This window comes from Zootoca vivipara, chromosome 13 (genome assembly GCF_965207765.1).
Source record: "Zootoca vivipara chromosome 13, rZooViv2.hap1.1, whole genome shotgun sequence".
NCBI classification, from domain to species: Eukaryota; Metazoa; Chordata; class Lepidosauria; order Squamata; family Lacertidae; genus Zootoca; species Zootoca vivipara.
The window spans coordinates 31,770,312-31,782,730 of NC_142596.1; the positions used below are offsets into that span (position 1 = coordinate 31,770,312).

A 12,419-nucleotide genomic window follows, 5' to 3' on the forward strand; every position below is an offset into this window, starting at 1 on the left:
ATTTTGTGGCTGCTTATTGCATTTTTTTCAACTAACTTGAAACGAAGCTTCTTTTTTTAATGTGAAATGCCATTCAGTTCACCTCCAAACTGAACTCTGTCAAGAATGGATCACTGTTTACATTAAAAAGATAGAGCTGTGTTTATTTTATTATCAGGGGATCTGTGACTTTACATTTTGATGTTTTGAATCTGAAAATGAAGATCCCTCCCCCTGACTTTTTAGCAGCTTCTTTGTGTGAGAAGAATAAATGTTGCACAGTTTTTCATCACCGAACATACACAATATTCTTCTTGCAGGTGCTGTCAGCTACTATTAGGTACTGATAATCTAGTAACAGTAGTTATGTGGGTTCCTCTTTGTGCTGTTTTTTTTAAAAAAAATATTTTGTACCAGAGGTTTCCCCATATCTGATTATGTCACAGTTTAAAACCTTATGCATCCTGTATTTTATGCCCCCTTATGCTTTGTTGCATAATTGCACTGATGATGGTTTTTTTGTTTTGTTTTGCTGAGGTTGTATACTTCTTTGTATGGGTTGTATATATTTCATTGGGCTATTTCAAGCCACATTTGGCTTACAGCTCAATCGTTATAAGCAAAGAAGTAGTGAAGTGTTGTTGTTTTTTTGCAGGGGGCGGTATATGCACAGTCCAACCATAAACTAGATATGTAGTCTTGTTAATATAAAGCATTCCATAGCAGGCACATTTCCCATGGCAGGAAGTTCCAGAGTCTGGGTCCTGCACTACAAAGAAGTCCCTCTTTCGTATCCACAGCAACTGATGGTGGTGGGGAATTAATGAGAATCTTAGTGGGCAGACAACTCACACAGGGAGGAGATGAACTTCTAGCATTTGAACTTGGAACCAGCCTGTAAGCTACTGACATTGGCATGATAACAGAGGTGCATGATTCAAGTATCTGGCCCTGGTCAAACCTGCAGTTGGTTCAAATTGCTGGAACTAAAATTTTCAGCTTTCAAAGGCAGCTGGTGGTACACTGTACTTTTTCTACTGCTTCCTTAGAATATGATGTTGGAAAGGGGACAAAGAGAGTTAGGTGTCAGCTGCATACTTGTACAGTACACTCCAATCTCTGCACAATAAAATCCTATAGTAACTAAAAATCAGAAATAAAATATACAGTCTATTAAAGACTTTATCCTTGCTCTGCAGTGTTCTTACTGTTTCTACACCTGACTTGTTCAATGCAGATGGGGTGTTTTGCTGCTCAGATGAAATGCCACACGGTGAGTGGAGGCAGAGCACCGTTGGCCTTGCATGGGGACTTAAAGATCAGGCTGCTTAATTTGCATTTAATTGATCTTTGGTATTTTGCAGACACAAGCTGGCGGTCGGAAGCAACTTTCCAGTTCACTGTTGAACGTTTCAACAGGCTGAATGAATCAGTCCTAAGTCCCCCCTGCTTTGTACGGAACCTGCCATGGAAGATTATGGTGATGCCACGACTCTACCCAGACAGGCCACACCAAAAAAGTGTAGGATTCTTTCTTCAGTGCAATGCTGAGTCTGATTCCACGTAAGATATTTAATACACTATACATTTCTGTATAGTACCATCTTTACCTCTTGCATTTTCTGACTATAACTTCTGCATCGATTGGTAGGACAGCATGAGGAATGGGGCTTTGGCATTCAGGAAAGGGTGTATAGGGGCACATGCTTAGATGTGGAGGAAAGAGGCAGAAAGTCCCATTACAGAGGCCTGATCAGTCTGATGTAGATTCTTCCTTGTTGTCTGTAGTATATTGGGTATGGTATGTTGAGTTTGACATAACTTAATTTCGGATGAATGTAATGTATGTTAGTTCTCAGATATATATTGACCAAATTAATAAGCTATTCAGGCTGGTATTTAATAGTTTTGAATAGTTAATAGGTTAATTACTAAATACATGAACCAGATGAGGATGCAGACTATTTGACCTTTCCCAACAAGAAGAAAGCAGCACGTGCTCAGTGAATCTATATACAGAGGTGATTTATTGAAGCATAAATTGGCTGCACCATTGCATACTTACTGCTGCTTCCTTCTGCTGAGGTGCTGCCTGTTTGAATTCCCTCATGCATGAGCACAAAATGATCCGAGCATGTTGGAATGCTCAGTTGCTGCTTTTTTTTTTTTGGCAAAAAAAAAGCTAAATGCAGAAAGGCCTCCTATAGGAAAAGACTAGACCCTGTCAGTTGATTAAAAAAAATGGGTAAATCAGCTAATTTTAATGAATAAACTTGAATATTACCAAAGGTGCTAGGCAGGGGTCCATTTGAAAAAGTGAACACAGGTTGAGAATTGTATGTTTTCTAAAAGTTGGTTTTGACATCTAAAGCTGCTGTTGACTGACTTGGTTTACGTTGTTAAAAATCAAAGCTTACCACAGGCATCCCCAAACTTCGGCCCTCCAGATGTTTTGGGCTACAATTCCCATCTTTCCCGACCACTGGTCCTGTTAGCTAAGGATCATGGGAGTTGTAGGCCAAAACATCTGGAGGGCTGCAGTTTGGGGATGCCTGTCTTACAGCCTCAACAAAACAGGGAATGGAAGTAAGGTGGCTACAGCAGAATTTTGTATACATGGGATTGGAGCACATCACTAAGAATACAAGCCACAATCTTGGCTGAGTGGGAGGCACAGTGGAGTTCATGTGTAACCTTTAGAAGGAGTCTCATAACCCTTAGGATAAGAATGCAAGCAAATAGCTGTTCAGAGAACAGTGGCATCTCCATTTGTTGTTTCTTAACCTGTAGTAGCGGAAGTCTTTTTAAAGTATTCCTATCTGCTTTAGAGGAGTTGTAGCATTCTTAGATAGCTATAGAAGAAAATGCACCGAGCTGGAAAAATTCAATGGTGAGTGAACACATAAAAACAGCTCTGTGAGAAACTGAGCCTCTTCTCAAACTCTTTCCGTGATGTTAATAGTTTGTAATGGCTCTGAGAGCATTGAAGCAAACATTTTTTATCCAACAGTGGCAAGAAGTAAGGTAGGCTTGTTCAGTAAAGCACTGTTTATTAGCATCTTTTTTCTGCAGCTCAGCATGTCAACTGTTATCTCTTTAATTGTTGCAGGTCATGGTCTTGTCATGCACAAGCAGTGCTCAAGATAATAAATTACAAAGACGATGAGAAATCTTTCAGTCGCCGTATCAGCCACTTGTTCTTTCATAAGGAAAATGACTGGGGCTTTTCCAACTTTATGTCATGGAGTGTAAGTAACAGCGTGCGGAAGTGCAAGAGCCAGTACAATGGTTGTGAATAAATTTTGGACTAGAAAATCCATGTTCAAATCCTCCCTCAGCTGTGAGACTCACCAAATGATCTGAGCAAGTCTCCTTCCTCCTTCCTTTATTTTGCCATCTTAGCCTAACCTACCTCACTGGGTTGTGAGAATAAAACAGGTTCACAGGTTGGAGAGAACTGTAAATACCTCCTTGAAATTGTTGGAGGAAGGGTGGGATAAAGAATACAATGCAATGTAATTGACATGTGAAAGAAGTCCCATGTTAAGCTCTCAACTGGTGGTCCCTCTCACATAAATTGTGATGAGCAGTGATCTTCCTCTCTGAATATATATAGCAGGAGACATTCCTGTATCATTCAGACTCACTGTTAAAAGTTAGTTGCATTTATAGACTTCAGCTGGAGGTTTTAAGAAAAGAGCTTTCAAGATTGCCAGTCATCAAAGTGAAATTTGTTTGGCCTTATATGTGATTTGATTTTTAATGTTCTTGTTGTCAATTTTACTTTTTGTAGGAAGTTACTGATCCAGATAAAGGCTATATAGAAGATGACAAAGTAACTTTTGAAGTGTACGTTCAAGCTGATGCTCCACATGGCGTGGCGTAAGTAGCTTATGATCCTTTGACTGGAACAAGTGGTTGGGTTGTGGGTCAGTAACCAAGTTTCTTAACAATCTTTGATATCATTGTGAATTTGGTAAGTGTCTTGTGTTCGGTGTTCAACAAATTACTTCACATTACAGTCAACTTCTAAGCAGCACCTGCTCATTTTGTGGTTTAGAATTCAGTCCGCTGTGCAATCTTTCCTCAGAAGGTCTTTGAAGAGCATACTCAAAAGGATAAAATTTATAAACAGATTTCTGAATACATGGAACAAAATCTAAATATTTCACGATGGATATATTGCCTTAATGCTCAGCCAGGTTGTGTTGGTGGATACAGCTTGGTTCCACAATAATTGTCCATTGTATTCACACACTGGAAATACATTAATGTGTGTGTGTGTGGTTCTTGTAACCCAATTCATGGTTTTTATAGGTGGGATTCCAAGAAGCATACAGGATATGTAGGACTGAAGAACCAGGGAGCAACCTGCTATATGAACAGCTTATTACAGACATTATTTTTCACAAATCAGCTACGAAAGGTAAACCAAAGTTTTTGTGACTTCCTTGTTTGTATGCTGCTGAATTGCTATGGGGATATTAGGAGCGACCTTCCATAGCTGTGCGGCCTAACATTATTGCACTGGAGATGTGCAGGATGCTATAGGCAATAATCCATGTTATGAATGCAGCTGGTAAATTATTCTATAGTAGCTGCTTGCCCTGTCCTGCTTCTCCCTCTACAACTTGCTGCCTGAACCAGCACCCACAACCACACCAAGGAAACAGCACCACAGAGCTATTCCAGATGCTGGGAGGCAGCCTTGGCAGTAGAGAAGACTATAAGAGATGGCAGGCAAGTGGAAGGAAGAGGTAGAGTAGCTTGATCTCTTAGCTGGCAGTAGTTGCTACGGAGTTCATCCTTGTGGCAGAGCACACCTCTCAGCTAGCAAATGCCAGTTGCCGTTTTGAAGTTCGGGGCAGCCTTAATTTCAAGCATTCTCTAATTGTAAATCCATCTGGTAGGTCATCTGCATTCTGTTTCTTTGTAACTTGTGCCTTCGGACTCCTCAGTATTTCTTCTACATGCCCCACCCTAGCTGATACCTATCCATCTGAACATTATTATTTGACCCAATGGTTAAGTGTGCATGAGATTTTACCGAAAGGTAATAGTCACTAGCTATCTCCATTGTTGTTGCGAACAGCTGCTTATTGTGTGCAAAACCTGCCTAAGGTACCATCGATCCTTTTGGCAATGAAGAGACACTAGAAGGGTTTTCTTCTAGAACCCCAGCAGTCCTTGAAGAAGAGGAGAAAACTTGCTGCTGCTTACTGTGGCTTATAGGGATTAAATGAAACCATGTTCTCATTAAATGTACAGTGGAGGCCTGATGCAAGAGTGGATCAAATGCCCCATTGAAATCACCAGGTTGTATACAGCTAAGTTAATTATGCCCATTAATTTAAATGGGTCTACTCTGAGTAGGACTAGTACTGGATACAGCGCCTTGTCTGTGCCCATTATCTCTCTGTTTCTTTCGCCTACAAAAAGGGCCCTGCTGGGTCAGAATAAGGCCTATCTAGTCCAGTATTTTGTTCTCTGGGGGCAGCCCCTCACTCCAGGGTTATGCATGCAACTGATTCTAACAAATTACTACTGTCTATGGCAGGCATCCCCAAATTTCGGCCCTCCAGATGTTTTGGACCACAATTCCCACCATCCCTGACCACTGGTCCTCTTAGCTAGGGATCATGGGAGTTGTAGGCCAAAACATCTGGAGGGCCGCAGTTTCGGGATGCCTGGTCTATGGTGTCTAGGAGATGAGTGGTTCATTCTGGAGGTAGCACTGTCTGCTATGATCCTTCAGGATTGCAGCGAGCAAAGTGTTTGGCCTTTCACTTTACCTGATTGCTCAATTCATAGTCTTGCAATAAGCTTTTTTTTTTTAAGTAACTTCCCCACCAGCCAGCTATTCAACTTCCTTGTCACAGTGTTTTAGTTGAGCAATGAATGTGCTTTTCTTAGGCTTTTATGCAAACAACCACTACTTGTTACTGCAAAGAGTGTGGTATTTTTTTGTCTCTTCCTGTCTTTCTGGTTCTTTTATGGTCATTCCCTAAGGGAGGCTTCTTTGATATTAATACATTCCTGATTATGATTTCCTTTTAGGTTGGTCAAAGAAAAGAACTCTTGCTTTCTCACTTTTGCTTCTGCCTCCCACTCTCAATTTGTATCAAGCCCCACTTTGTGTACCCATGTTTAGGGTTCTGCAGGATGTGAATCAATGAATGAATCTTTATTTGTGTCAACCATTGGCCATAGCCTTTGGTATCACCTGCTCATTTTGATCTGTCAGGAGAAAGGACACTGTACCTGTGGTTGGGCAACCCGGAATGGACAATAAAAGGGGGGTGATATTCTCATTCCTCAAGTCTTTATAAAGAGTGCAAGCCAGAAGGGCATGCACCACCGATTCAGTACTGCCATGTCCACAGGGACATAAGCGTTTTTCGTGTGGAATCTGTTGGAATTGTCCCTCAAGTAGAGCCGAGGGCAATACATTCAAGCAAGAGTAAAAGCTCGTCTATATTTTAGAATTGCTAGGTTATGCAGATAGGGTGCCAGAGAGTCGAAATGGGAAGGTGGAAAATAGTCATACCATGGGCAAAATTTCCTTATTGTGGCCAAGTTGTTCTGACACTCGATTTTAGGCACTGACAAATTATACTGTTTGCTTTACTCACCCAAAGTGAGTAGCTTTTGCGGTGATAAACCACAAGAGTGGAGTTTTTGATAGACAAATTTAGTCCAGGCACTCTTGTGACAATCTTGCAGCACTAGGGATATTAGACTGGGGGGATTTGAGTTTATGTGAAGCCAATAGTTAAATGTCCTATGCCAGATCCGTAATTCTACTGAGGGAAGATTAGCCTCTAGGCGCAATGATGCGTTTGGGACACAGGGTGGTACAGAGAAAATTTGCCTTAAGAACTTTGATTGGACAGCTTCCATAGATCCAAGGTGAGTGCCTTTCCAAACCTGAGCCCCATATAATAACTGTGCTAGGGGTTTAGGTTCTGCAGGGTGTGATGTTGGCCCAGTTTACTGAGGATCTCAACTCTTTTAAAAGCAATTTTTAAACAAAGAGCTGTGTGAGGATAGTGAAGCTCACCTGGCAATCTTACTCTACCACCCAGAGAGAAAATTGAGACTTTGCAAACTCAGTTTCATATGCATTCTGTGTTTTTCCTCTGAACCGATATAAAATTGTGAATGACATACAGTCCAAGCTGCCTAGAGAAGTTGCAGATTCAGAACCTCCTTTTTTGACAACTCTGCCAAATAAATTATTTTGTTACTTCGCATTTATACAGTGATTTCAGTTGCTTTTCTCCCCCCAACCCCAAATCCTTCTTTGTACCATGCTAAATTCAGTCACCTACTTTGTATTGTTTAGGATTTCCATTCATAATCTGCTAGTTATAGAAGCAGATTTGTTTTATCGCCTAAACCAGCTCCTAAAGTTTTTCAACTCCTGTTAACTCCCCAGCTTCTCCCTACTTCAGTGGTTTAATTTCGCTATGTAGCAGGTGGGTCAGAACCACTCTTCATCTCCCTCCTCTTCCTATGGCCTCCTTCTATTGATACCAGCTATTAAAAAACTTGCTCAACTTCCTACCATTGATGTGGTCTTGTTGGCTGGGTGTGCCCCTTCCTCTTTTTCCCTAGGGATATCAGCCTGGCATGTTACTTTGCCCGCTGAAATATCAGCAGGCTTTGTACTGAGGTATTGAGATGGAACCACAGCTTAGTGGTAGAGTGTTTTGCATGCAGATGATCCCAGGTTGAATCCTCACCATATCTAGGTAGGACTGGGAATGTTCCCAGTATGAAATCCTGGAAAGCCACTGCCAGTAAGTGTAGACAATACCTAGCTAGATATACCAGTGATCCTGGCCCCTAAGTTTCCTATTTGTTTCCCTTTTATTGGCTGCTTGTCTTCATTCTTCAAGGGTGTATTTCTATTTTTTTCCCTTTTACGTGCTTGTAATATGCCTTGCTATTCCTGTTCTTAGTCTCCCCACATCCTAATCTTGTATTAATCCCCCAGAGTTCTACTTTCCTTTCTTGTGGTCTACTCATTTGTCACTAGAAGCCTTTAACCCAGTGTTGTTTGTTATTGTAAGAAACCAAAGAGACTCTGCAGTTTTCGAGTCATTGGTTAAAATCAGGATAGTTTTGAAAGGTAAATTTTGCCACCTTGAGTGGCCAACCCTGCTCCTTGATCTCAGAAACCTTCATGTGAACTTTGGTTGAAATAAGCAGGGTCCAAATGCATATCAAACACACATTTCCAAAATACATAGTAGAGTCTGTAGCCATTAAGTGTACTATTATTTATTACAGTTAATTCTTTTGGGACGCAGTCTTTCCAAGGGAGTTTAGCAGCATAACATGGCCCTTGTGATGTTAACATTTTCTGCACAGCCTTGGATTGCATTCGTCTCCTTTTCAGACTTTTCTTCTACACAAGCTGCTCTCCTAATTCCCTCTTGTACATTCTCTGTTTTTAGTTTTCTCCCTCACTCCTGTGTCACCAGTGAATAGCTGGAACTATTCCCCTGCTCTTCGATTAACTCACCCACACAATACAGCCTTTTGCCATGTCACATTTTAATCCCTTTAGGGCCCTTTGTCTAAATTCACTGGTGTTCTTAGTCCTTCCCAGTTGAATGTAATCTGAGAATTGAATTGGTGTATGCTTCCTCCCTCTTTCAGGCGATTAACAGTTAAGTAAAACCCATCTGACCCCTTTCTTGCATGCTTTAAAATGGACATACTGTCAGTCATGTAGGAAGCGGCCTCATACCAGCTCAGACCATTGGTCCATTTAACTTAGCATGGTCAACACTAACTGGCAGTGGCTCTCCAGGATTTCAGGCAGTTTTTCCCAGTTCTTCCTGGAGATGCCAAGGATTGAACCTGTGAATTTCTATGTGCAAAGCAGGTGCTCCATTACTGAGCCACAGCCCTTCCCTTCAGGAACATAGGAAGCTGCCTTGTACTGAGCCAGGTGGGAATGTCCCCTCAATGACTAGAAGATTCCGTCTGTTTTCTACAATCTGAAAATGCGTAGTCTTGAAATTGAATTATTCATTCTCTTAGCCCTAGCTAAGAGTGATGCAATATTATCTATGGCAAATTTTTCTCTAGATTTATACAGTCCGATATGTAGCTGGATCCTCGGGTACTTGAACCACTGCATCATTGAGAGCTGGATTTCCCTGGTTTAGGGAAATGCCCAAGATGTTGAATCTGTGTATTGAATTGAGATAGTACTGCGATAAAAATTGTGCTGTTGTGCATAATTCCAGTTCTGCAAGGTGTTGAACATGATTTAGAGGAAACTTTACTGTGTTGTGTGTCTGGTAGCAGATTGATTAGTGTCAGGCAGGACAGGACCTAGGACAGTTCCCATTACATGCTCCCACTCTCATTGTAAATTGCTCTGATAAGGGTCTGAACTAAGATGGGCACAAAAATAGTAAAGCCATCCTGCCGAGTGTTGACCAAGACCAGCCTACCCGTAGCTGCCCAGCTTGGTGCCTTGCACTCCAGCATCACTTGATGGTCTTCAGTTAAAAACTTCCTCTCCTCTCCTTAGAACTTTACAGGTGAAGGTTCACCTGTGAAGACATGATGAGGCTGTGCATTCTGGTTCCTTGTTTGAGAGGTCTGAACTCATCTCTAATTTTCAGAGGGTTAATCTGCTACCAAGATTAATTCTTCCTGCATATTGTAATTCCTCGGGCTAGCTTGGGGTCCATGCCATCCCTGAGGGAGAGTTGTGCTGTATAGTGGTCACCTCTGTATCAGAATTGCTCTCTGAAACATCTGGAGTCCTGGGCATAACAAATTTCAGATATGTTTGAAAAGGACGAGGGCAGGGGGAGAAGAGGATACTAAGGGCAGTCTTTTTCAGGGACACCCCTCCCTCCAAATAATCTGGTGTAATGTCATTATGGAAGGTTCATTTAAATAAGCATCAAATGCCAAGGCCCAAACAGAATGTAGGATGGCAGTTAGCTTGCCGTGATGCAGCAATAGTTTGGGCATCTTGAAAATTAAGCTGTCAGTCTGATTTGAGCAATTGTTCCACTGTAAGCAATATGACGAAACTGCTGGATATTACAGGGTCTTCCCCTCCCCTTTAGTGTCAGCAGAGTACATGGGCAGATTATTCAAATATGTTTTACTGATGTCGGTCTGTCTGACAGATTTTTGATCACAATGAAATGGATTAATAAATACAACCATGTGAGCTATGAGACCCTTTTCCATAGTCCTAATTAAATTGGTTTCTTTTTTAGGCTGTGTACATGATGCCCACAGAAGGAGATGACTCATCAAAAAGTGTTCCTTTAGCATTGCAGAGGGTGTTCTATGAGCTTCAGCATAGCGACAAACCAGTAGGAACTAAGAAGCTGACAAAATCCTTTGGGTAAGTGCTGCCAAGATATCAGATGGCTCTTCATGACTGGGCAGTTTCTTAACCAATGATTCTCAGCCTACTTCTTCTCAGAAGTGGCTTTCACCATCTGTTAAATGAACCAAGACTGAGGACGTTAATTGTGGTGAAGCCATCCGTTCCTGACAGGCTCTTGCGGAAGAGGATCCTGCCATTGTTTGCATGCCCTGATTGATCCTTTTAGTATAGCAAACCCATGTGCATTTTGCCCACCATTTTGTCAGGAAACTATGGGGAGGGATCATGGCCCAGTGGTAGAGCACTGAAGCCCTCAAGTTCTGCCCTTGGCACCTGCAGTTAAAAATATCTCAAGAGGTGGTTCATATTCTTTATATGCTGCCCAGTAAAAGAAGATCTCTAGCCAACTTACAGTATAGGAAAACCACTGTGATGGAGAAGACCCTCTGACTGATACCCTGGAGAGATGCTGCCTGTTGGGGTGGACCAGGCAGGAGTGGGGAACCGGATCTGGCTGGCATGCCAGATTCGTAAGCCTCCCCCACCCCCAAGGTCAAGTTTATGACAACTGGGTGGGAACAACCACCCACCTGTCAATCTAATGATGTCATAATGAGGTCAGGTGATAAACACCTTTCAAAGTTTGAAGGAGATTACTAGGCAGTTACAGCAACCTCCTTTGAAGGTTCGCCCCATTAGTGCAAAACAGTTTGCATTGAAACCCCTTGCTAAAATGGGCGGTGGTGGTGGTGCGGAATGGGGAGCCCTTGTTTCAATGCATACCTCTAATGGAGCAAGCTTGTTTGGAAGTGCTCTCCCACCAACAGTCAGGTGATTTTTCACAGGGAAATCAGGATCAATTCTTCTTTGAAAGAAAAGTTTGTGTCAGTTGTGCTAAGCCTTTAATCCGAAGGGCTGCATTAGCTGTTAGGCAGTCTCCCCACTGCAGTGCTGGGCATGCTTGAGATCTATGCAGATGCACCACACACACACACACACACACACACACACACACACACACACACCCTAGCACTGAGACGCGAAGAGAGGAAACTGCACCAAGCCTAGTGCTGTAATGAACAAGATATGGAGTGGAGTGGCAGGCCATTTGAAATGGTAGGCGTGATCTAGGTCACAGGTTTTCTGCTTGTGCTTCATGCAGTTACGTGTCCACACATGAAAAGAATGGTTCATTCTGGGATTTCTTAAGTTGCACACTCTTTCTTAGCTGGGCTTAGCATGAGGTATTTTTTTTAATAACTTCACAATTGTTTTCAAATGTGACCATTTTATAAGTGCCTTTCCCCTCACTATTTAATAAAGATGGGAGACGTTAGACAGCTTCATGCAACATGACGTTCAGGAACTATGTCGAGTGGTATGTATTTCCCCTTTTTCTGTTCAAGATTAGCATACAATTTTGTTGCAGTTATGCATATCATGTCACTCACAGGGTAATCCAGAGGGAGGCTGTTCCACACAAGCTCCACTGAAATGAACAGAAGTTGCAGAATATCTACTGGTTTGATTAGGCTGTGCAAAATTGTTTCTTGCTAGATTGCACCGTAAATCATCTTTTACTTATACTCCAGGTTTAATTAGAGCCAGGGATCAAATTTAATTTAATTGTTGAAATCTCAGCCCTGGAATTTGTGCAGACATTAGTGTGCTGCCCTACATGTGCACAGTTGTGTTTCCTGCACACTGAGGAGGAATATCTGACTCTTAGAACTCTAAGTAGGGTCTCTTTGTATTTCTGTGTTAAGAAAGTGCCACCCTGAGGCATTCAGGACCTTTAGCCAGAATTAAAACTAAACAAATAATTTTCTGTTAAGAAAGCAGAAGTAGCTTGAAGTGTGAGAGGGTGATCTGAAAGCACTGTAGTTTGGAGGCAGTGATAGCCTGGATGAGGACCAATAAACTGAAGTTGAAATCCCACTTTGGTAACACTGTGAATTGGTGGTTCCTCCAGTCTTGGAATTGAGTGGATAGCCTGTTTTGGGTGGGATTCTTCTCCCTTTGAAGGGTCAGTTTCATAGCTTGGGGGCACTCTTGGATCTAGATC

At 42.0% G+C, this 12,419-nt stretch overlaps 1 protein-coding gene across 4 annotated transcripts in view; it reads left to right on the top strand.

The window, feature by feature from the left end:
- Positions 1-12,419, top strand: part of USP7 (ubiquitin specific peptidase 7) — a 74,111-nt gene that overhangs the window by 35,649 nt on the left and 26,043 nt on the right. For all 4 annotated transcript variants that reach the window (XM_035130565.3, XM_035130567.3, XM_060282537.2 and 1 more), the window contains 6 exons: positions 1,344-1,542; positions 3,089-3,227; positions 3,773-3,861; positions 4,297-4,405; positions 10,239-10,369; positions 11,678-11,732. In XM_035130565.3, the coding sequence (XP_034986456.1) occupies positions 1,344-1,542; positions 3,089-3,227; positions 3,773-3,861; positions 4,297-4,405; positions 10,239-10,369; positions 11,678-11,732 (722 nt within the window). The remainder of the gene's footprint in view (positions 1-1,343; positions 1,543-3,088; positions 3,228-3,772; positions 3,862-4,296; positions 4,406-10,238; positions 10,370-11,677; positions 11,733-12,419) is intronic.